Source organism: Delphinapterus leucas, chromosome 11 (assembly GCF_059928025.1).
Source record: "Delphinapterus leucas isolate spDelLeu-1000000601 "Yukka" chromosome 11, BTC_Dleu_Yukka2, whole genome shotgun sequence".
Classification (NCBI taxonomy): domain Eukaryota; kingdom Metazoa; phylum Chordata; class Mammalia; order Artiodactyla; family Monodontidae; genus Delphinapterus; species Delphinapterus leucas.
Window position 1 is genome coordinate 17550800 of NC_143139.1, and position 25999 is coordinate 17576798.

Below are 25999 nucleotides of genomic sequence, written 5' to 3' on the forward strand. Positions count from 1 at the left end.
TTGCATCTCATTTCCACTAAACCTTTGGCAAATTAGCCAATCTGTACCTCAATTCTAAAATGGGGATAATAATGCTTATCTTATAAAGCTTTTGTCAAGATTAAATGAGAGTATACTTCTAAGGCTCATATCATATCTTCTCAAGATATGTTAGCTATTATTATCCTTTCATCAAATTTTTAATGAGATGGTTTATGCAATATGCACTCTACTGATATCTGCATTGATTTCACATTGCTCCTTTCTTCTGTGCCCCCGGGAATTTGCTTCTCTTATGTTGTTTGATATAAGATGGTACTAGACACTTCAGCGATTATATGATATTTAAATCATAAATCATTCTGTCATCTCTATGTTTTATTGGCACATGTAGCTAAGCTTTATTAAAATACTATTTAAGCCAAGAATTTCCCATGAAATACTAGGCTTGCTAATTTTTTCCCTACGTTTTTGGCCAAAAGCCTAGATGCCTTGCGTTTCCAATATAATATTTTACTGCATTTAATATATGCTGGAAGTTGTCAGGTGGGAACAAAGAAAAGAAGCTCCTATTTTCAGGTGAAATTGTGTCACCCCCAAATCTGCCTTCTGCCACTTTCTCTTTCCTGTTTGCCAAGGACACAGTGAATTCAGTGTCTGGGCCAAGTGCTTGGCACTTAGAAATGGAAGTGATAGATCACTGGGAGAAATGGGTGCTTCTATCTAAAGTATGCTTGTGATTGTCATATGTGCTAGGGATCCTGAAATGACAAGGATGGTACAGTTCTAGGTGTGTGTCACTGCTCATTTTGAATGGGTGGCTGTGAGGAAATGTCTCACAGGCTGTGTGTTATGCAGTCATTGCCACAGGGAAATAAAACTTGGGCTTAAAAAGTCAATATTTTGAACTTACTTATGGCAGGAGATTTTGTCTTGTTTTCTTATTTTAAAAGAAAATTATATCCTTCTTTGGACTTTGCTTCTCTCTGGAGCAAAGGTAGGGTATGCGAACATGTGAAGAATGCACAAGAGTTTAGTCAACTACCTCACTTGAGTGCTCATGTGATTGAAGAATGGTTCTCCCTCCTTCCAATTTTCCTTTTTCTTCTGAAAATAATCAGTAGCCAGCCCAGTTTCATCACTCTTTTCCTGGAACTACTGGTTGTGAGTGGGGTTTGTGTTCTTGCTTTCAGGTCACTCTCCAGACTGTGTGAAATTCACCTCAGCAGAAGACATTACTTCCAATTGGCTCAGACCTTCTGGCCACAGCTTTTTAGGCCAGAGATTGATTCTTGACCCAAAGTGAAGTGATGCAAATTTGTCCAGTCACACATAAGATCAAAAGATCAGCTGGACAAAGTAGATTCCTTGCTTGGTACTTGGAAATAGACAATCTGAGAAGTTGAAGATAGTGGGTTGTGGGCCCAGGGGCTCCAAGATTTCATCTAAGATAGGAATGGTCAGAAAGGCCACACACAAGATGAGGAAGGAGCGGACAGAGGGATGGAAATGGCAGCTCAGAAGGGAAGAGGAAGCTGAGAAGCTTGAGACAGAGAGACAGTATCAGAGAGTGGACGGTCTTTAGAACTGGCCCAGTCCTCACTCTTCCTGACACCCAATAATTCTGCATTTCCTAGATTCCAATGCACAAATCTCCCTTCGATACCACCCCCATCTTTCTACCTCCATTCTCTGGTGTTTAAAAGTGTCATCTCTGGGGCTTCCCTGGTGGCGCAGTGGTTGAGAGTCCGCCTGCCGATGCAGGGGACACGGGTTCGTGCCCCGGTCCGGGAAGATCCCACATGCCGTGGAGCGGCTGGGCCTGTGAGCCATGGCCGCTGAGCCTGCGCGTCCGAAGCCTGTGCTCTGCAACGGGAGAGGCCACAACAGTGAGAGGCTCGTGTATCGCAAAAAAACCCCCAAAAAACAAAAACAAACAAAAAAACAGTGCCATCTCTGGAGTCAGACAGAGATCAATGATTAAATCAATGATTTTGGGGTAATTCATTTAAATCCTGGCCCCTGTTTTCTCATCTGTAAAATAAATACAATAAAGATAGTTATTTCAGAAGATTTTATACTAATTTTAATATACTAGAAAGCTTTGTACTACCCTGGCAAATAACCTCCCTGAATCACACTCTGTTACTCAAAGGTGACACTTAGCAGATACTCAACAAATTATCAATCAAGACGAAGTAACCAAAGTTTATTTTCATGCAAACTTCCTTAGTAGGGAGACAACCATCTTTCAAAAATGCCTGGTTTACTAGCTTTCATGACAATTATTATCAGTATTGTTAATTAATTATTTAAAAAAATTTTTTGACTGTACTGCGTGGCAGGCAGGATCTTAGTTCCCTGACCAGGGATCGAAATCATGCCCCCTGCAGTGGAAGCCCAGAGTCTTAACCACTGGACCCCCAGGGAAGTCCCCATAACAATTATTATCATCCCTTTGTTGAACTAAAAAGAACCTGCCCACCATAACCCAGCAATGTGTTGCTACTGTTATCTTAAAAACTGGTAGAAAAGGTGGGTTGAACTTCCTATCACTGGAAATACATTTTATTAGCGCTTCTCAGCCTTCTGGCTAAGACCAAGTGTGGAAATACATTTGATGATTTATCAAGAAGTGAACTTTCTTCCTAAGGTGATTTTTTCTGTCTGGAAGAAACCCTAAGAATATTATGATTGTAAGCATCTCTTTCTGCCATCCTTTCTAAGCACTTGTATTTGACTTATCTATGCATTGTGTTAATGTGTGTCATAAAAATTCATAGCAACTATGCACTTCCTTAGGGCAGCAAGTTAAGATAGAAGTGAATCTATCTATGATATGTATGTGGTAGGGGGGGGCCCAAGCATATTGAGAGGTTGGGAGATAGATAGACTGTAACCTGTGAAAGAGGGTTAAGAGTAAACGTCACTGGAGGATTCTGTTTATGCTTACTTTCAAAGGACTGATGAACATTTCGGGTCTCTGAAAGAAAGAGATTAGGAATTTTAAAAATTGCTCTTTACTTAACTAGCGTTGGAACAAAGTTCCAACTACTATGAGTCAAAGTGCAAATACTTAGATATGGAAGAATTGGCCTAAATCCACTTAGCCCTGATAATATTAAAGGTCAACAGTCTTTCACTTCATAAAAACTGATAACGTGTATAAATAGCACATACCGTAGCCCTAAGAGAAAAATGGAAATGAAGCAGCATTAGCCCGTGTTGCACTGTTGCTGTTATATGAACAAGTTACTTACGCGAAGGGCAGATTGATAAAAAAATAATTGTCTGAAAACAAAGCTCTTTGCCATTAATATGCAGTATACATTTGGAGATGGTCTCTGATGGTTGGTGGCACTAAAATCACAGAAGGCTTTCTTCTTTGAGCCAATTAACTTATTTAGCCAGGTATGGCTCCCTTGATCTTTGTCAATGTAGAAATAGGGCACTGGTGACCACCGTGTGAATGACAAGGGAAATTAGCTATAGTCCCTAGAAAAAGAAATAATTTAAATACCATGTAGTAGATATGTAGAATGACTGTATCAACTTTCATATGTCAGCGATGATGATACCTACGGGAAAAATGTGAAGGTGGCAAGGGGAGTTATCATCACAAGTAATTTGTCTCCCTTCCATATCGTGAAATATCATTAGTGAAACCTACCCACAATGACCACATTTACACACTATAAGCATTTTGGAAATATGACTTCAAACTCAGCAGAATAACGTGCAAATGATTCAACAGGGAATTCAGATGTGGGTAGAAAAAGCTTTACATCTTTTTAAAACCCCTTAGGTCACATATTGCTGATTAAACCGCAAAAGAAAATCACGTTCAGAGTCCTTGTTTATACATTCTCAGCTAAGATTCAGTTCATTTCACTGTTTCCTTTATGACGGAACTAAGGCAGTTCATTCAATGACACTGAGACACTTGTTTTGGCAATCCAGGATAGGTTAATGTCAGCAAAGACAGGAAGCGTGTGGAAATCACCTCCAGCATGTTATGGCTCCATGTTATGCACAATAAAAAGAAATGAGAGTGGTGACTGAGGTAGATCAGCGATCCCCAAACTTGGCTAATTATGAATCTCATCTGAAAGCATTTGCTAGAAATACAGATATAAGCCCTTTCACTGGAGAGTTTGGGCTAGGTGGATCTTACTTATGCTTGAGCAAATCTTGTAAATGATGTATAGTTACTAAAGAAAAAATTAAACAAGTTACAGGATACAACCTCTTGGCTACTGTTTCTTGTTCTAAAAGGCTAAGATTAGAAGATTGCATTTAACTTTGGATAATGGATTAATAAGGGAATTATTATAGTAGTATAAGTCACATAACTATAAGGAATGTAGTACAAAATGTCATAAAAGATGTATTGGAAAGTAATCATAAGAACTAATCAATAAACCTTGGGGAAAAGTCCAGACATCCAGCTATTTAATTAGAGACGTAACAAAACTTATTGATATAGTTGTTCCACTTGATGGAAACTTCCCTAGAGCCTATATATAAAGCTAATAAAGTGCATGACTGTGGCAGATGTGAAACAAAGTTGTCAAAGCATGATCAGGTACTGTCTTGTCAACTTGTGTTAATTTACATCTATTGATCAGTCATGATTGATCCCCAATGGTATTATAAGTGAAAGAATAATCATCCTTTTTAATTAAGCAAACAAAAAGAGTAATTTATTATATAATACCAAAGCAATATATTTTCACAGTAAACACAACACAGAAGGTGAAGAGTTATAGGCACATGGTGAAATTAATCAGTGGATCAATCAACTATACTTATTAGGGCCTGCTGTGGTCCAGGCACTTGTATTATATGGCAAGGGTACAAAGACAAACAAGACTTGGTCCCAGACCTCAAGTATCAGTTACTTAGGAGGGTCTTCTCTTCTCTAGTCTAGAGCGAAGCTGGCTTTTATATTGATTGTGGGGAGCAGCATAAAATAGAGGATGCACAATCCTTTAAGAGGAGTATTTTTTCTCTCTCAACAATATCAATAATCTATTTTCACATAAAGATTTATGTATTTACTGCTTTTAACAAATATTAAGGAATTAAAATTGGTAAAATCGATTTGGTTAAGTGTAACATTTGTGAATGTGAAATTTGATTAGGTAAAGGCTGGTCTTCTATATATATGTACTTACTTAGTAAAATATTATTTCAGGATAAGTCATTTCTATATTCAATAGATCATACATATAACACAATAAATGATTAAACAATTTAAAAAATCATCCTTGACTTTTCAATTTAGTTTTGTAAACAATTAAACATTCAAGTGACTAAAAGTTATGAGGAAACCAGTGACCACTTAGGTGTAAAAATGGTAAACGTGACTTTCTGTTTAGTGTAATTAGATATGCTTCTGCTGACGTTGCCTGGATAGCAGTAGAATTTACAAATATTGTGAGGGATTACGTCAGTGGATAAATGCCAGTTTCTCTGTGAGATTGAGGTATAACTTGGTAACAAGCATCATGTAAATTCAGCCTTACAAAGTATCTGAATGCCAGAAATACTTAGAGGAGATTGGTGGAATGTTTAGAAAATATTTTCAAGATCAAATCAATAGTTACTGATTCTGTTCTGTTTAGCTTTTAGGAAACAATAAGAGGATTTTTCTCCCAATGAAGTTTTATATATACAACAAAAGGTGACAATTTGAGCTAAATAACATAGAACATTTTTGTCCATCCTCGTGAAACTTATTTTAGGTAAACATCAGGCAAGCATGAATACACAATACAATAAATTGAACACAGAACTATAGGGACAGAGCAAATATTCTCTGTTTTCGTCAATCATAATTCTTCACAATCTTACAATGCCCATGGATCCTCACATGAGAATCAATGATATTTATACAAACAGGTACAGAATTGCAGTAGAAAGCTTTGGCTGCTAGCATGACAGTGAAGGTAACTTTTAATATTTTTTGAATCTATTAATTTACATTTAAGCAAGCATAATACTAATATGTCATATTTTAATGCACTGTGAACATGCACATTAAAATTAGAATAACACTTTTGATACACTTTTCACACGTACATTAAAATTAGAGCAGGAGCAAATGTATACATGTGTGACACCATTGGGCATAAATGTCTAAAAGAAGTACACTCTTCCACCTAGAAATAGATACTTGTTTTACATATATATGTACACCTACAGATGTATATGTATGTATGTATGTATACATATGTCCTGTGGAAATAAGGCCACTTGCCTATGCTCCCTAATCTTGAATAATGTGGAATTTTAGGGCTTGAGGATCATAATCACATCTAATGATTAAATAAACCATAAAAAGCTGTAGCTGACCTGCCACTGAAAGGTTGAGCCTAATTACTCTTTGAACTTCAGTCTGGAAAGGGCCCAATATGCCTGATACCTTAAGAACTCTCCTCTTACTAGACAGGGAAAAATGGAACCTTGGGTATCATTTGTCAAATTTTCAAACTCTTTTCATGATCTTTCTACTGCAGGTTTTGGCTTTACAGCATTATTATAAATGTGATGACTTCTTGGTGACAGGAAACAATTTAGATGAAAAAAAGAGACTGCTAAAAGAAGCATCAGTATTACTAATGTTAATGAATACGGAAAATATTCTCAGACCCCAGATAATGAATTTGAGTGTTTCACTTTCTAACTGAGTAGAAAAGCTGTCTACCTCTTATTTTCTTCCAATAACATCTAGAGACACCAACAAAAAGGAAAATATATTCTTTGCAGAGTACAATAATACTGAACACTCATTATAACTTCTATGCCTGAGAGATATTTACCAGACTTAAACATAGCAGTTGATTTACCACTTAAAGTACATGTTTTAATACAACCTGTTATTCTTAAAGGTGATGTGGCCGAATCTTTAGAAAAAAGCATCAGTAATAAACATATTAAGCAGTAATAGCTTGGAAAGCGAAACAAAACAAAAAACCAGGAAGAATAAATGTCAACGTAGAAAACACAATATTCACTGGTCAAGTGATATTGTCACTAGCTACAAAATTCCACAACGTAACAAGTAAGCTTCACAAAAGCATATAAAAGTTTAAGATGCCACTTTCCAAAGGCCAAGCTGATGATCCTTTAAGCCCGTTATGACAGCATTATTTTAAACACACGTATGGTTTTAAGACATCCCTTCACATGTCTGCGCGAACAAAAGAAGCAAATACTCCATCTTCCTGGGCCAAGAGGCTTTCTGGAGTGTCATATTCCAAAATATTTCCTCGTTTCATCACAATAACTAGGTCTGCCGTCAGAATAGTGTGAACCCGATGCTGTGAGCGAAAAAAGAACAAATGTATTCGTTATAAATGTCAGGACACCAGCCAAAGCAAGGGAAAATGCATATTTCACTGATTATTCAAGGACATTTCCTTATCTTGGGAAGCCAGGAGGTGCAAGAAGCACAGCCCCTCTTTTTCTTTCTTATTTAAAGTACGATTGACTTACATACTTTTAAACACCAGCCAGTGTGGTCTTATATAGGCTGTATTAAATTGGGTGTAGCTAATATAGTACTTTCATCATTTTCATGGAAACGTGAGTAGGCTGACAAATGTTTGTTAAGTAATTAAATAAGAAGAGTCATCGTGAACCAGTTGGGTTATAGTTTAATCTAGACTAAAATTATCTCTTGAGTAGAGTCAATAATTCCGTGGGCTGACACACAATTTGAAGAACTCTGGAAGGTGGTTCAATTCTAGTAAGACCATGAGGGGAAGTCCATTCCGGCATGCAGTGTTAAAATGAATTATCCAGGACTTTAGGTAGGCATGCCGTCTCTTTGCCTTTAGAGATCACTGCCACTCATTCATTCTCTCTTCCCACATGGTACCATCTGGAGAGAAGCTTTGGTGTTAGTAATTCATCATTATAAAAGCTACCACCTACTGAGCATATATGATACATTAGGTACTCCACACAAATACTTGTTAATCATCAGAACATCCCTCGAATGTGGGTGTTATCTCTCTCCACTTTATAGGGGAGAACGCTGGGGTTCATAGAGGTAAAGCCAAAGCGTATCACACAGATAATAAGTAGCAGAACCAGTAACCACACCAGACTTACTAACTTCAAAGTGTGAGCTATTTCCACCATTTTGTTGGGAGGATCTGGTACTTAGAGGATTGTTCACCTGTCATTCTTAGCATCATGGTTAAGAATGCAGGCTCCGGGGCTTCCCTGGTGGCGCAGTGGTTGAGAGTCCGCCTGCCGATGCAGGGGACACGGGTTCGTGCCCCGGTCCGGGAGGATCCCACATGCCGCGGAGCGGCTGGGCCCGTGAGCCACGGCTGCTGAGCCTGCGCGTCCGGAGCCTGTGCTCCTCAACGGGAGCGGCCACAACAGTGAAAGGCCCGCGCACCACAAAAAAAAAAAAAAAAAATGGACTCATGTTTTGGTTGTGCAACCTCGAGCAACAAACAACTTTTGTATGCTTCACCTTTCACATCAGTGAAATGGTGGTCGTCATAGTACCTGCCTTGGAGAACGGTGGTGAGGATCAAATGAGATAATCCATGTAGAAAAAAATTCAGGACTTTGTCTGATACATATAAGCAAATAATAAATGTCAGCTACTATAATTTTTTTATCGTTAGGATTTACAAGGGAAAAGTCTTTGCCGTGGACCTTTTCACTACTCTTGCTAAGGTAAGTGCTGTCCCATAGAAATATAATGTGAATCATAAATGTGAGGCACATGTAATTTTACATCTCTTAGGAGCCACATTTTACAAGCACAAATAAACAGGTGGAATTTATTTTAGTAATGTATTTTACCAATATACCCCAAATGTTATTTCAACATGTAACCAATATAAAAATTATTAATGAGATCTTTTACTTTCATTAGTATTAAGTCTTTGAAATCCAGTATGTATTGCACACTTACAACACCTCTCAATAGGACCAGCCACATTTCAAGTGCTCAGAGCCACATGTGGCCAGGGCCCATCATATTGGACCTGGACTGAACAGGTCAAAACATCAGTATGAAGATGGGACTGCCGAACCTAGAAATATCATTTCTCTAGCTGATACACAGTCTTCCAAAGTGTCTTCTCCTAACAAACCAAAGTCCAGCCTAAAGCCATCCCCAGAAGCAAAGGCTTATCACTTGCCCTGAGCCATGCAGATGGGGTAGTCTCAATGCTCATGCTTTCAGAAAAGCGAGCAATCCTGGCTGGCACTCACAACTAGAGGGGAAAATCAACAGGAATATGGAATGTGATAAAGATGACAGCTTAGAACATTCACCACTATTTTCAACATCCATAGACAAACCTACATCATTCACTAAATACAGGTAATGAATGGTATATATTTAGGAATTATCACACTTTGAAGGATAATGTTTACCTATCTTTGAGAATGGGCCAGAGCCACTTGCATCCCCATGCATTTAGAAAAAAAATAAACATAATGAGCTATTTAATAGCTGCTATGCATTCCCTTCAAAAAAATTAGTTCTTCAATAACCATATCATAGATATTAAAAAAAACCTGGCTTCTAAATCCATAAACCGAATATTATAAACATTACCTTGATGTTCTAAAATAACGTTTAGTTTTAAAAATATTGAAACACTTGGCCTATAGAAATAAATATATCAAGTGTTTATTCTATTACTCCAAAGTATTTTTCACTTGGCGAAGTATGGTATCAATTGTCATAGCAATGATGAAATTTTCAAAATGCTCCAGAGAAATTAATTTCATCAAGAGCGAAGAATAGATCACCTTCCTTACAAAAATGCCATGCACTATTTTGGGGTATGAGCGCTGCTTTTTCGAAGCCTGAGAAAGTTATCTTAAAAGTTATTCCACAATTTTCAGCGGCAGCTACCAAAAGTAACAGAACAACTTTTATCAGGGAAGGAAAAACAGTTACTCGTAACAGAGCTGAGGATTGTCGTACAAGGGGTCTACCACAAATTGGTGGAGTTTTCCTTCCTATAAGCCTGGTAAAAAGAGTTGATCCCACAGTAATCTGTTCTCCTCTACAGCTTTCTGTGTGTCCGGGGGAGAGAACTCTAGGTATTCTGGTGGCCACCTCCACACTGGTGGTCTTGAAATGAAGAATGGGTAAAAGTCAAGTACACAGAAAAGTAACAGTGAATGTAGGAGAACAGAAATCAGGTAAGAGAACATAATTTTTTGATGAAAAAATACAAATTATGCTCAAGTATCTTTCAGGTGTTGACTAAATGGGAGCACCCAACAATACCATGCTTCATGCAGAGTAAAGAAAACTAGTTCTTTGAGTAAACAAAGGTCTGTTTTTCCCCTTTTAACCTGCCTTTTTCAGGGGAGCAGGAAGGTCTTCCTTCCCATCTCTTCAGTGAGAAAATTCTGGAAAATATTGTAGAAACATTTTTCAAGTTAGCCAATTCTCTCACCCATTAAGTCATTCACACTTTAGTGTGAATGAGTTAATCAAGTGACTCCAGGGCAGAAAGAATCACAGAGTTCACTGGGAAAGTGAGAGAAAGTGGATTTCTTTTTACTTAGGCCCAGTTTACAGAAGGTGGGCCCTGATGGGGAATCATTTCCAGCCACCTTGAAAAAGCTGCACTTCAAAGGGTGCCCTTTCTCCCATGCATCATTCACAAAACTGGAAGCGCAAGCAAGCACTCCATACATAACTCCTATGACTCAACTGTTAAACTTAAGTAATTATTAAGTTAAACAATGCATTCTTCAGGACGGGTAAGGAACATCACGTGTACGGTACTTGAAGGACGCTTACAGAACATCCTCAAGGAAGAGCGAAATTGTTCCTTAAGATAGAGGTAAATCTGGGTCCAGGTTTTCCGACTCTGTCGTGCACGTGTACATTTGAAAACATATTCAAGTGCCTCATTTGTATTGAGCACGATGGCACCCCTGATTTGTATAATAATACCCTGTAGTTGGTTCCCTCAACACCTCCCTCCCCTCTAATCTCTGCCTTCTCTCGGCCTTACTGGGGGGAGGTTGCTAAGATAACTACCAGAGAATGGGCTACGTGGCAGAGTAGCTCACGATGTCTACTTGTTGGTCATCACCAAAGTGGTAAAGAGGCCATTCTTGACAGCGAGCAAGTTGGGAACAGTATCACACTCCACTAATATACCCTCAGATAAGACTAAAACAATGCCTGCATCCAAGATTGAAGAGACACGGTGCTGGAGAGAAAAGAAAAAGGGAAAGAAGAGAAAAGAATCAGCAAGAGGGAGAAATGTCTAAGCAATTCATTTAAAAAATAGTTCTGTTAAATGTAAGCCTAAATGTCAATAAGAATCCATCCATCTGCAAAGAGGAAGAGACAAAACCATGGCCTCTTTGAAGTAAGCTATGATGGGCATTACAAAGATTTAAGCATTTTTTTCAATTTGATTATCTTCTCTTGAGGACGAAGGCCCTGGCAAGGCAGAACAGCTGTCTCATTGTCTCTTTGCAAACAGCTAAGTAAATAGGAACATAGAAATTGAGTGCAAATAGTAGCAGACTAGGGAGTCAAACCAATGAATTTTGCTTCTGAAACTGATCATCAGACAATTCGATTATTAAAAAAAAGAATAATCCCACATGAACTGCCATCTGTATCTGGTGAAAAAGTACAGGCCACGACCTGCTGGAATCCCGAGACTGAGAATGTTCTTTCATTGTAACCTAGCAGAGGAAGGTAGGGCAGACAGCTTGGAAAAAAACAGTGTAAAGGCTTTCAAAGCATAGCTGTTCTTTTTTTTGTTTGTTTCTTTTTTTTGTACAGATACAGAAATATTAGCAGAGAAATACATGATTCAACATATTTTAATTGCTCAAAAATAAAGAATATTGAATCTTGGAAGAAAAACCAAAGAGCAGTAAATCAACTCTGTCGCCCATACTTACAGCTATTGTAACAACGGTGCGGTCTGCAAAAGCTGTCATTACCACTTTCTGCAAAATGTTTTCCTGCCAAAAAATAAATAGAGTCTGAATTTTCTCTGGACTACTTTCTCTTGCCATAATATTGATATTGTGTCCCCAAGAACAATGCTTCAACATGCCCAATCTCTTCCGAGAACTCTCACTGCTAAGTCTTCTGCAGAAGGCCTAACAGGGAGCAGTGCCCAGCAGCAAGCTCCGGCTGGCTTCTGTAGTGTCTTCAAAATGCAAATAAAACTCAGTTTATCAACTAGGAATGACTGATAGATTTATTGCCAGGAAACTGAATGAGGAAAATGAAACCAAATGGGTGTGGAAATGCTCACTTGAGTTATGCCATAAAAAGGATGTATTCAAAACTAATAAAACCCTAAAATAGTGTTAAGTTTTGTGTCAGAAAAGGAAAAAATAAAGTACATGCTAAAAATTTGGATTTTGACCCATAAAAGTACATTCCAGGCAGGAACTATTTTTATTCCCACCACAAACCATTGTTATCATTATATTTTAAAAGATGTCCTGGGTAAGGATTCTACCTCTCTCCTAGAAAAAAAGCTCGATTACCTAAGTCTTAAAGTGAAGGAGCTATTTCTTCCAATCACATGGTTTATTACCAATTAATTCATTCTTATTCTCCCTCTTTCTCTCTCTCTCATCTTTCCTGAGGCAGTACTATCCTTACAACAAGCCACAATATTGTAAGAACTTAGTAATTAATCCTAGTTTTGATGTAGTTATGTTTACTTAGTGAAATGGCTTCATTAGAAACTACTTCATTGCTTTAAATTAGCTTAACTCCGAGAAGGATATATAAACTTTGAGTAGGTACTTTAACTGGTTAGTCTTAATACAAATAAATGATGTCAAATTAGCACCTCCATATATATGGCTCTTAATAATCTTGAAACTGTTTCACCTTTTTGGGTAGTTTTATTCAATCTAAAGTATACAGTAAGAAAAGAAATAAGATTTTTATTTTTGTCCTTTCTGATACCAAACTTTTAATATCAAGTTAACTTTTATAAGAACAACAGTAATTGATAGCAGTTCAATGTGATATTTTCCCCACTCAGTCACAGCCTTCCAGACAGATCCTTCTTGGACATAGTTGACACTTTTTTTAAATTTAATTTTTCTTTTATATTGGAGTATAGTTGATTTATAATGTTGTGTTAGTTTCAGGTGTACAGCTAAGTGATTCAGTTATACATATACATATATCCATTCCTTTTCAGATTCTTTTCCCATATAGGTTATTACAGAATATTGAATAGAGTTTCCTGTGCTCTACAGTAGGTCCTTGTTGATTATCTATTTTATATACAGTAGTGTGTATATGTTAATCCCAAACTCCTAATTTATCCCTCCCCCTATTTGACACTTTTAAATGATTTCGTTCAAAAGGCAAAGTTTCTGCCTCGTTACCATGAATACATTGAGAAGGCCATTATTAATTCTAGCCAACATTAATTATAATGACTCCATCTTCAAATTGCATTAGAAAATGATTGGTTTCGATTATCAATAGATTCTATTAAATAGAGATTTGCATACTTCATCTTAGAACTTCCATGACACAACACTTGAATACTTGAATATAGAACAGTACTCTCATCAACTGAGCCCCGGAATTTTACTGTTTTGAGGATTTATCGAAAAGTGATGGTACTGAAAAAAATAGATATATGTGTATGTATAACTGAGTCACTTTAATGTACACTTGAAACTAACACACACTGTAAATCAACTATAATTCAATAAAAAGAGGTAGAATGGAGAAAAATAATGTAAAATAAAATAAAACTAGAAAAAAAAGTGATGACAAATTTATATGATGTTTATTGGCAATAGGAGGTCCTTTAAAAGAAGAGTCAAGTCTCCTTTACTGAAATTCTGTTGTGCTGTATCATTGGTTGATCAAGGAGGTGGCTGAGAAGATACTCAAAACAATAGTACTGAGCATTCAGAATCCAATCAGGAAAAATAAATTATAATTTTCACATGCATTTCTTCATCTCATCAATTTAAAGAAGCTTAGATAATGCACTCACTGTGGCCATGTCGATGGAAGCTGTTGCTTCGTCCATGATGAGAATACTGCTCTTGCGGACAAAGGCCCTGGCAAGGCAGAACAGCTGTCTCTGTCCAACGCTAAAATTCTCCCCACCTTCAGTGACAACTGCATCTAAATCAAAAAAAGAAGCAAGGACTTCATTAAAGAAATGATACGAACATTTTCCTTGGGCAAAGTAGTGGAAAACACATTATGTCCTACAAGAACATGCTGCGTATCACTTTGTACTGGTGCAAGGATTGGAAAAGCAAAGAGGAACTTTAACTGGGGAAAATTAAGATGATCCTGGGTCACCCTGTGTTTGAAAACAGGTGGTAAATTCCCTCCTTATAGTAGGATATAAAATACTGTTAAACGTTTTAAAGACTGGAAGACCTTGGAGATTATTTAATTATTTAATATAATTATCCAAGGCCCAGGGAGATGATGTGGCTTGCCCAAGATCACCTAGTTAACTGGTAGTAGAGCTTGATAAGAAACAGAATATTCTCAACTCCCAATACCTGTTCTCCTTCCATTATATCATCCCCCTGGACTTTAAGCTCCTAGTGGGTAAGGACTGTGTTTGTTTTTGTTTATCAATGTATCCCCAGTACTTACCACTTTGCATGTGACATAGCAGCTGAATGAAACTTTATTGCATGGATAAATGAGTTATGTCCTCATTATAGTTTCTTTATTTATTTATTTATTTTTTTGGTTTCAACCACATTTTATAAAGTACTACTGTGAGTTTAGCTTAAGTTCTATTTCCAAAATAATCTATATTATTAGGATTCAAACACTTTTTAGTAGGGCTCTGAGAGGAAATTTCTATTGATTATTGCCTCACTGCATCAAATTCTTATAATTTCTCACGCTTGGAGGCTATGCATCTATTCTCCAAATTTTAATGTATATAATAAATAAAAAGGAAGCGGGGCATGATGAATGTTCTTCACTAGAGTTGGCATGAACCAGATCATTATCAAACCACTGATGTAATCTTTATTAAGACAATGAGCATAAACAGTATTCAATTACATAGTGTAAATGCAATTCCCTGTTGCTTACACTGTACCATACCCCCAAAAACTATGCCCATGATTCAAAACAGGTACATGCAGATCTCATGTTAGTGAAGAGAACTATAAAGATGTAATTGTCTGCCTTTCCAATTATTAATGGGGGGAGGGCAGAGTCTCTAAATACCAAGGAAAAAAGGTCTGTAAGCATTATCACAAGTAGACTTTTCAATTTTTCAAGTACATTTGCTGGGCTTTCCAGAGCAGACATCAAAAATTATTATGGGAAAGTTCACCCAGACCTCTGCAATTACTTCCAAGGTGACACAGGCAAAGTCAGTAAAACTATCCTTAAAGACACGCTGCCCCAATTTCGTTTGTGGGATGCCTTTTCCTTGGGACTAAATTATCATCATAAAAGGTATTGTTTTTGAGTCTCCTTTCCCAAATAGACTAACAAATATAAACGTCATTTTATTTTGTGGGTTAATTAAAAAAAAAAACTAGATGCCAAACAACACAATCAATTTGGCAACTACATATTAGGTACTAAAATTAGAATACCAACCAACTATTATCTTTCCGACGCTTTCTTAAATGTGTTCGGGTTTTAAGGAAACAGAAGTCCAAAACTACAGATGTTCGCTTTTATGAATAAAGACTATATCATGAACTCTCTCTTGTTTCATTAATCATGTTGTTCTTTCGTTATTCACATTGCTCTTTTGTTTTTATCATCGGTTATTTGCCAGAAATTATACTACATCTGGGACTGAATTTAACTCAGGGATCGTTTGAGTACATGTTTCATATCTTACGCAAGTACCCAAACTGATCCTGCAGCTAGGTAATAGAAAATAATGTCTTCCAAAAAATTATGTTATGTAAGTAAAAGGAATATGCCCTCCTGGCAGCAAAGAAAACGGCTGCTACTGTGGAGGAAATACCTGCTTCTAAATGGCACCAAGTACTCTTTGGACCTAACAGCCTTTTCAGTCCTCTTATCTACCTACTGAGGGTTAAGCATTCATGTAAATCATGTGAGCAGAATGACCACAAGGAAACATTCTAATTAAACTGATCTATATCCATCAGTGGTGGAAAGACTAAAGAGATAAATGTATTAATTGGAATATTTTGGCCTGCTCGCCTAGAACAGAAGGTTATAAGGTTTCATCCTCTTGCACCCCCTGCAAAAACACTAGATTTTGAAGTTGTCCTAATGACCTTTAGGAGATTATTTTAAATATAAGGAGATTTAACACTAGAATTATGTGATTCCAGCAAAAAATGTAGATATGTAGAATTCATTGCATATGTAAAAAATAAATGTGTCATTTAGAAAATATACCTAGACCTCCTGGTAGGGATTTGACCATATTCTTCAATTGAGCAATTTCTAGAGCTTCCCAAAGTCTGTCATCCGTGCATTTGCACTCCGGATCTAAATTAAATCTGTAGGAAAAAAATCAGTTAATTAGTGAATAAATTTTAAAAGTGATTTTTAATCTACATTTGCTTACTGCTGTTCTTTCCTTAAAATGTAAATCCTATTTGTTTTGGTTACTGCTGTATGCCCAGGATCTACAACAGTGCTTAGGATAGAACAGGCATTCAATTCATGCTTGATGGGTGAATGAACGACCTGAATGTTATGGGCAATGGTTTTCGATGATATCATTAGTAAGTTTAAATCCATGACAAGATTTGATACAATTCATTAAATTGGATACATCTACTTTCATATTATGTATAATATAACTTGAATAGTGTCTAGCAAAGTATTCCTACAGAACTGACATTAAATACATAAATCTATATGGGAACGTGCAATGCTATTTCAGATGAGCTATGCTGCACCAACCACAATAACAATATTCATAATAAATATATTCAGAGATCTAGATTTACTATAATATTGCTAAATAATCTGATACGCCCAGAACTTTTAATTAAAGTAATTTTACAATTGAATATGGAGCAATCTTACATACATCTTCTCTTCAAGACAAGGAATATTTAGTAAAAGGTGGCAAATACTTTGCAGTTAAGTAGATAGAGGAGGGGAGCAAGAGAGAACAGAGGGTGGATGGAATGAGAGCCATGATCTGGTGGATGATGACACAGTGGACTTTGGAGTTGGACAAACTTTATTTGGAATGGCAGTGCTACCACTTACTAAGTATACGAACTTGGCCAAGCTACAGCTTCTCTGAGGTTCAAAATCCTCATCTGTAAAATGGGGACAATAATATGAACACTAGAGCAGTGCTCTGAGGATTTGATGAGATGATATATCAATATTTAAAGGACCTAGCAAAGAGTAGATACCGCCATTCTTTTTTTTTTTTCATGAGAAACCACAAACCAGGCATGGAGAAGGCTGTAGCAGCTTCTTCAGAGCAATTTCGGCAGAAGGAGAAGTTGTGGGTGATGGGAGGGACTCAAGGTATTAACCAAACTCAGTATCTGCTGAGGCCAGACCAGACACACAGAGATAGGCAGGGTGTCTGTAGGGTGGACACCTCAGAAATGTCTGCCAAGAATCACTGTCCCCAAGTACAGAGGAAAAAGTGACGTTTGTAGGGTCAGATAGAAGAGATGAACTTCTGGAGGCACAAAGGATGGGCTTCTATAGGTTGATTTAGCCACTCTAGGTGCCCCAATCCAAACTGTGGGACAGAACATTTGACCTCATCATCTTGGTGACAAACTTTCACACCTACCTGAAAAGCAATTCTGAGTAAAACCCTCCTGTGAGCCAAAGGGTAAGTCCTGAGGCACATGGGTTTCTGCTGAATACGTCACCTACCGAATAGAACCGCTGAATAGTATTGGATCCTGCAGAATGATTGAAAGTCTAGAACGCAGCGTGTGCAGCGGCAGTTTTGAAATGTCTATCCCATCAATGACAATCTTTCCTGTTAAAGAAAAACAAAAATGGCGGCATGTAGTAAAATCACGAGTAAAGTAATATCTGTTTACAAATTGGAAGTACTTTCCTAGTTCAGAACTGAAATTCAGAAGAGGAAGCTTTCCATTTAAGTATTAAAAATATCATGATATGTCTCTACGAAAAATACACATTTTGGTGCTATCTGCTCTTATGTATTTTCTCCTAAAGGGACTTCCACTTTTTATGCAGTTTATGTGGTTCATACAAACCAAAAGTACTTTTTTCCCTCAGTGGTCCTCTTCCTTCCAATATTCCTTGATCCTATTCTTGGCTTTATTTTCCTTCACAGGACATTCTATATACATTTACTGATCTTTTTTATTGTCTCTCTCCCCCAACCAGAATACAAGATCGTTGAAGATGGGCATTTTTGTCTGTCTTATTCACTCATTTATTGATTGAACAGCACAGTGCATTACAAGTAAGAAAGTAGATTCTATGACATAGGTATCACATTTTGGTGAATTTTTCCACACTGTACATAGACTTGCACAATCTTGACGTCCTTGCCTTTCCCTGATAGATTTATTTTATCATATCGCTTTGTGCAAAGACAATATTGCTCTATGAGATGAGAATGCCCAGAGAAGAATGGCAACTGGAGTCCCTTTTCCAGCTGGATTTAGACCCAAAAGCAGGCAAGATGTTAGCTTAAACTTTCTTTCAAGAATAATATATTATCTATTAAAATCTCAGTCACCTATAACGGTATTAAAAACAGTCATCATAGTCCTCATGGGGCCTGAAATGATGTTTCTGGACTCATGAGAATATGGCTAATCTAATACGTTTCATCATAACCACAGTTTTTTAATGAAAAGTTTCAATCAGTTGTCTTTGGATCATGTAATTGGCTTATAATGCAAATCCCACAGAAAATCCTTAAAGTATCTATGTCTTATTACCAGCCATAGAAAGAGCAAGCTGCTCACCTAGAGGCAGATACTTACCCTGCCACTGAATCTAAACCCCAAAGAACCTGCAGTGACCACAGTTCAACTTTGTTGTTCATAAACTGACCTCTTTATCTCACAGGGCTGTTGTGTAGATTAAATTAAATAATATAAACTGTCAAAGACGATAAAAATGTGAGGTACTATCACCATTATCACAATCATTACAGATAATAATAGTTAAGTACTTCTTGAGCTGATGGATCTCCTTTCATTCAAGATGGCATATGTGTTGGCCTATTTACAGGCCACTTGACAAACTAAATAATGACATATTTTTTCTAAAGCAAAGATTAGATTACTTCCATGTTCGATATTATTAATAATTTTGTGGATGAATAAATATTTTTGTATATTGTCAACGTGTGCTTGGCACTTTACAGCAATGGTTGCCTCCTAACAAAATGCTCAACATCATTAAACCATGTTATTAACAAGATGATGGTAAGAGTCATGCACCAAAATTAAAATGCAGATTACTTATCCTCTTTTTATTCCTTTGATGGAAATATATATATATATATATATATATATATTTAGTTTGCAGGAAGCGAGACAGTCTTTTTCTCTCTTCCTTCCTCTTGAAATGCCACCTCTATCTGTTGCTATTCAAAATGGATGGCCTTGTTTTCATTTTACCAATTTAATAGAATGGTCTAATAATAATATCTAGAGCTGAGTTTAGGGCTAATAATTTTATTTCCCCAATTCTATGTTTTTTCTTTACTCCTAGACTGTTTATCTGGGATACCTGTCTCAAATCATGGGTTTCAGGACACAGAGTACTTATAAATATTTACTTTTTATTTCTGCAGGATTAGGTAAGTCGATGTTGCATTTTTTTTTTAAGAAAGAGCATCACACAGCTAATGAAAAAGTTTAGTTAGTAACTCACCATCAAATATATCAACCATTCTGAAGAAAGCCAGAGATAACGATGACTTTCCACTGCCAGTGCGACCACATATGCCCACCTAAGAAATCAACTGTCACTCAGAGAGAAGAGGACTCAGACAAAAGACAGAAAATAGGCAGAAGTATTTTTACCTTAGGTAAGACACCATGATGAAACTGCAACTCTATGTAAACAGTTACATTAAAATAATCATTTTCTTCTCAGATCTCCCTTAGGAATTATCATTATTAAGCTAAAAACATGGGGTCTTCAACAAATCTTCAATGATTCCACTCTCTTTTGATTTCTATGTGGGTGTGTTGTTTTACCTTTGTGGCTTCATGTTTGCATTTAGTATACTGTTGACCTAGCAAACAAGTGTTCCACTTTATCTTAGAAGTGATGATTTTATAACAAAATGTAAAATGAGTCCATTTTTCTGCACACTTGCTCTTTTTACAATAACTAAAATAAATCATTTTGGGACTAGAGCTAGTACAAACACAAAGGTTCTCAAGGGGATATCTGGAATGGTCATGAGCCAAAAGCTAGAAATTTTGAAAAACATGCCTATTGTTCACATTCTTGATCTTCATGGGAGATGAATGAATGGCAATACAACTTTGAGAATGTGTATTTTATCTGGATCCACTCTCTCCCTTTTCTCTTTTGTGCAAATGATCTGATCTATAAAGTGTAGGGAATATAATGGGAGCCCACTGAGGCTGTGGTTGGCTGGGATGTCTAAAGAGCTCAGGTGGTAATGGAGTGGTTCCATCTGAGGGTTTGTATGAAATAAATCAAATGGCAGTGAATTCCATACCTTTTGCCCAGGTTTGATGTAAGCCTTGACGTGTTTAAGAACAGGCTTCAGATTATTTTCATATCTGACACACAGATCATGAATCTTGATCTCCCCTTCCTGAGGCCAGTGTTCTGGAACTTGAGAAGGATCTGGGGGGTGGAGATGGGGTAAGGGAAGAGAGAGAGAGACAGAGACAGAGACAGAGACAGAGAGAGGTAGAAAGAAACACACACATACTTATATACATTTATACATACACACATAATATTTTTCTAAATTGAAAGTAGTACTGAACCAAGTTCTGAGTTTTTTAAATTAAAATTTCATTTAGAGTAAAAGCCTCTTGATTAAGAACTTTAAAAATAGTTTTTGTGTGTCTGTTTTGGAGCATTAATGGGCATCATATCTCCCAGCATTCCATCACTCAATTCTATTCATAGTGGTTCATCTGTGAATGGATTCATTTGTTCACTCAGTTGGTCATCAAATATTTGAATGCTTCAAATGTGAAAGGTGTTGTGCAGGATGCTGGGAATATGGAGATGGAAGACATGCCTCAAGGTGCTCATTGTGCCCGGGGGATGCATGCAAGTGAGTTAGACCGTACAGGACTGCATGGAGAGTCACGTGATGGAGGCCAATCCAAGGTGTTCTGGGAGCAGAGATGGTGGTAACCCAAGAGTTCCAGGAGGGTTTCAAGTGGAGACGGTGCCTGAGATGAATCTTAAAGGATAAGAGGTAGGGAAAGTTGTTTCAAATATATAGAGGGAGAAGAACAAAGATATAAAGAAAGCATAGCATGTTGGTATGGCCCGAGTAAAAGGTGTATAGGTGGATGATGAGAAATGAGAGTAGGTAGGTGGGTAAGGGTTGACTAACAAAGGGTCTAGCAGACTGAGCTAAGTTACCTGGAGTTTGTCCTTGAAGACCTCGAGAGCTATTGAAGGATTTAGGCAAAAGAGTGCATTTGAAGCATGAGATTTACATTTAAGGAAGATTAGTCTGTCCTCAGTATTGAATTTTCTGCCAGTTTTATTCTAGCAAGGCTAAGAATCTCAGTTAGAATTTAAAATCCAAGTTTCTTGCCATCTAAGTTAATACGGTCTGGAGAAAGAGAATAGAATAGTTCATAATTTAGGTTGGTAATTAATAAAGTCCATATATATCATTCTCTTTAAGTATTACTAAATAATATCAATTTGGACTCTCCTTGTATCCAAGACTTTTCAGGCCTAAATAATCACATCTTTTTCAGGTTCAGGTGTACCTTATCAAGCAAAGTCAAGATGAGAGGGGATTCTCTGGCTATTGAAGTGGAAAACAAAAGCAAAAATGACAGTGTGCCTGACACACAACTAATCTTTTTTTAAAAATAACTATTTAAGTGAAATAAAATGATATTCAGAACAATACCGATGGTGCCTTCATAGTTCTCAGACTCCATAGTTAAGAAACTGTTCACTTTCTTCACTGCCCCCATCTGGACCTCCACATCGGCCAAGTTCCTCACAACCCAATTCAAATAATTGGTTATCTGTGTCAGGTGACAAAAACAATGAACACATATAAAATGAAGTCATAATTTTTGTAAGCACTGGATATTAGGGGATAGGATGACTTGGACAGTTCATATAGGTACAATTCATAAATGCTGCAGGATATCAGAGACCAGAGAGGATGTCATGGGATAAAGTTGGCAAAGAAAGTGTCTGCTCTTCTTCAAGGGTCCTCAAATGTCACTGTTCTGGGAACTGTCCTGACTTCCCTGCACAGTGGATTAGCTGTATCTCTGTTTCCATTTACCTCATTTATAGTCATATTCAAGTTAGTGTCCCTAAATGTGTGGTGAGCAACTCAGGACAAGAATTCCAAACAGCCTTGGGAGAACTCTGACCAGAGGGTTTGAGGACTTTCTAAAAATTGGCTCGCAATATCAGAAATGAATCCATGCCATCCTAAAATGTTGGGTTTGGGCCCAAATCTACTATTATTTGCAGGCTGTCATCTTGTTATGAATTTCTAACTCCTCTCTAACATCCACGAATAGGAGTTGATAACAACCACCTACAGAAAGTACCTCCAGCACTGCGCAAAAAGAGAGAGATTTTCATCCATACGTACCGTAAGTGCATACAGAAGACCTAAGCCCACCAATCCAGAATTGGAAGACCCACTAATGGATGCAATTGATGCAGTGAGAACAATGCAAGCTCCCAGATAATCCTAAAAAGGAGTGAGAAAAAAATATTAAGAGATTTTCCCCAAGTTCTTAAACCAAAGATCTCAATCAACCCAGGTGATCACTAAGAGAATAAACGCTACTCCTTGTGTATCCTGTTAAGTTTCGGAAGAATGTTGCAGAAGGTATAACAACTCACACTATTAGGACGGAAAGGGAAACGATGCAAGGCTCTGATTATATTCATGCAGATATGCTTTCAGAGACGTTAAACACCTGGTCAGAAATTAAGCTGCAATTTTTGGCACGACCAGGATCAGACACAGGGTTTTCTTTCTTTCTTTCTTTTTCTTATCTACTGCATTGTGTTGCCAGACAAGCAATTATTTTTGAACTTAACTTTCTACCTTAAATTTCATGTGTGCTTATACCAGGGTTGAGATTAGCTCTCTTGTATGCTAAGTCAAGGCCTTTGCAGAAGTTTGCCTCTAGTTAGCTTATTGGGATTTGTATCTGAACTATTGTCGACTATCTGCTCTCAGAGTCTGGGATATTAAATCTATAGATTTCACGGAAATAGGAATAAGTGTAATTTTTCTTCCTAAATTAGAAATATGGCATGTCTTAGAGTATCTGAATTGTCTATGACTCAATGATAAACTCTTCAGAGAAATTTAAAAAAATTCATTAAGGCCAGCCTTAAACTCAAAGGAGAGATAAGGGACATCTGTCCATTTTCTAACACACTCTTTCTTCCCCATTTCCCAGCATTCTTAGGCACTATTACGTCTTATCTTCTGAAAAAGACATCTTTAAAACTTGTCATGCTGATGTGTCACACATGCCAGAAGCAGAGAGAAGTTCAGGCATGAACACTTTCTAGAATTATCTCAAGTCTCATCTCACTGGTGAAGACCATCTCTAGAAAGATAACCTCTGCTACCTCAAAAGAATAACTAGTAACTAGGTGATAAGACCATAATGACAGTAATAGAGTGTTTAACATGCTGAAGTCAAGAATGCAGTTTCTCAGGGCTTCTCAACCCTGAGAAGCCACTGGTCAACCCTTCTCAACCACTGGCGCAGTGGTTGAGAATCCACCTGCCAAGGCAGGGGACATGGGTTTGAGCCCTGATCCGGGAAGATCTCACGTGCTGCTGAGCAACTAAGCCCATGCGCCACAGCTGCTGAGCCTGCGCTCTAGAGCCCATGAGCCACAACTACTGAGCCCGTGAGCCACAACTACTGAGCCCATGTGCCACAGCTACTGAAGTCCGCGTGCCTAGAGCCCGTGCTCTGCAACGGGAGAAGCCACCGCAATGAGAAGCTCACGCACCGCAACTAAGAGTAGACCCGCTCGACGCAAGAGAGCCAGCGCGCAGCAACTAAGACCCAATGCAGCCAAAAATAAATAAAACAAAACTATAAAACTTCATATATATATATATATATATAAAAGAATGCAGTTTCTCAAATCAGCTAGTATGTGCACATCCTTGCCTCTTTTTAAATAGCACCAAAGATCAAACTGTTGGGGAGCAATCAATGATCCCAGCCTTGGAATCAGAGATCTGGGTTCAAATGATGCTTTTGTCAATTACCAGCTAGTAAGCTTAGATGAGTCATTTAAACCCCTTTGAGACTCAGTTTCTTCTTTGGAAAATAGAAATGATACCTAATTTACAGGGATTTTGAAAGGAATAAAAAAGATTAAATATCAGTTATATTTAACCCCCTCCATGTAACAGGATGTCTTTTTCTCCCCCTGGATGATTTTCAAAGGTTTGAAGCAAGCTTAAAAGTTTGCGTGCATCATAAACATCAAAGGTTAAAACAGGCACTAAAATTTAATTCTGTAATGACTCCCATTATCTTTACAAAAAATAAAGAAATCATGAGAGTTAATCCCTTGAGGGAGTAAATTCTATAGAGGTAGTAAATACTCCTTTGATCGCTTCTTCCGATGTATCCATTTGTTAACAACTTGTCACATCCCAATCAGACAGTTCTTCCTTTTCCCCCTTTATTTGAAGCAACAACTACATGAATGCAGAATCTAACCAGCCTGGGCTGCTCTTTTATATTTTATAAATGCCAACGTGTTCCCAAAATACTTCCAAAATATTTACAGCAATATGAATTTTTCCTTCCCACTCTCTTGTGAAAGGTAATACTTTTAATGCTATGTTATAAATTTGTTATTTCCATATTATCTTTTCTAAAAAGACTCATAAAGCGCTTGTGTTATAAGTTTCAGAAAGTAAGTTAGCACCAGGAGGTATTTCCAGCAAGATGCTCCCAGCTTGATATAAAGAAATATGCCAGTCGGCGTCTGAGAAATTTCTGTGGGCAACATACACTTTAAGGGTTTGAAGCACGGTGTGTTTTTACTAATTTCTGTTCTCCGCTTCCTCTCAGCTGACCTCATTGGAAAGAAGAGCCTCATTCATTCATCCATCTATCCATTCATTCATTCATATATTCTTTAAAAAGTATATATAACTTCCCTGTTTAGAATTATCAATGCCTTCCTATTGCACTTATAATAAATTCAGACTCTGATGAATTACAAAGCCTTATATGATGTAAAGTCTGGAGTCTAGACCCTGCCTCCTCTGACCTTATTTGAGATTCCTTTCCTGCTCCTTCACCCTGCTGCAACTATGTTGGTCTTCCTGTCCTTGGTGAGATAAGCTGGGACCTGGGACCTAGGACCTTTACTGCAGTGCTTGCACCTGAACCAATGAATCCCCCAAGCAAGAGAGTACAAAGAAACTACAAGGGACTAAAAATAACTGCACGCATGCGCAGCTCGGGTGATTATAAGAAGATACAAAAAGGCCACAAACCAACTGCCATGTCTGAGGTGCCGGGAGCAAAAGCAGGATACTGCGCATGACCCCTGCGCACAGCACTACCAAGGGGGTGGGCAGACCACATAAGCCACGCCTTCTCCCCAGCCCACTGATCCTCCCTCACCCTCATCCCATTTAAGGAATCGGCTTGTCACTTCCTCGGGAAGTGAGGAAGCGCACCTGTTACTTATTTTCACTCCCTTGTGCTGTAGCACAAGTCCCAGTAAAACCTTGCCTAAATTTCTCCTCTGGCTTCTTATCAATTTCTTCTTTTTTTTTTTTTTTTGTGGTACGCGGGCCTCTCACTGTTGCGGCCTCTCCCGTTGCGGAGCACA

The 25999-nt window shown here is 37.6% G+C and overlaps 1 protein-coding gene across 1 annotated transcript in view; it reads right to left on the bottom strand.

The window, feature by feature from the left end:
• Positions 1-3341: 3341 nt before the first annotated feature.
• The window catches only part of ABCC9 (ATP binding cassette subfamily C member 9), a 150182-nt gene continuing 127524 nt past the window's right edge, over positions 3342-25999 (bottom strand). Inside the window, exons 31-39 of the mRNA XM_022577748.2 lie at positions 22752-22853; positions 22044-22164; positions 20649-20779; positions 19826-19904; positions 17834-17942; positions 16373-16476; positions 13995-14128; positions 11908-11970; positions 3342-7304 (exon numbers count right to left, since the gene is read on the bottom strand). Coding sequence (XP_022433456.1) covers positions 7167-7304; positions 11908-11970; positions 13995-14128; positions 16373-16476; positions 17834-17942; positions 19826-19904; positions 20649-20779; positions 22044-22164; positions 22752-22853 — 981 coding nt within the window. The 3' untranslated portion in view covers positions 3342-7166. The remainder of the gene's footprint in view (positions 7305-11907; positions 11971-13994; positions 14129-16372; positions 16477-17833; positions 17943-19825; positions 19905-20648; positions 20780-22043; positions 22165-22751; positions 22854-25999) is intronic.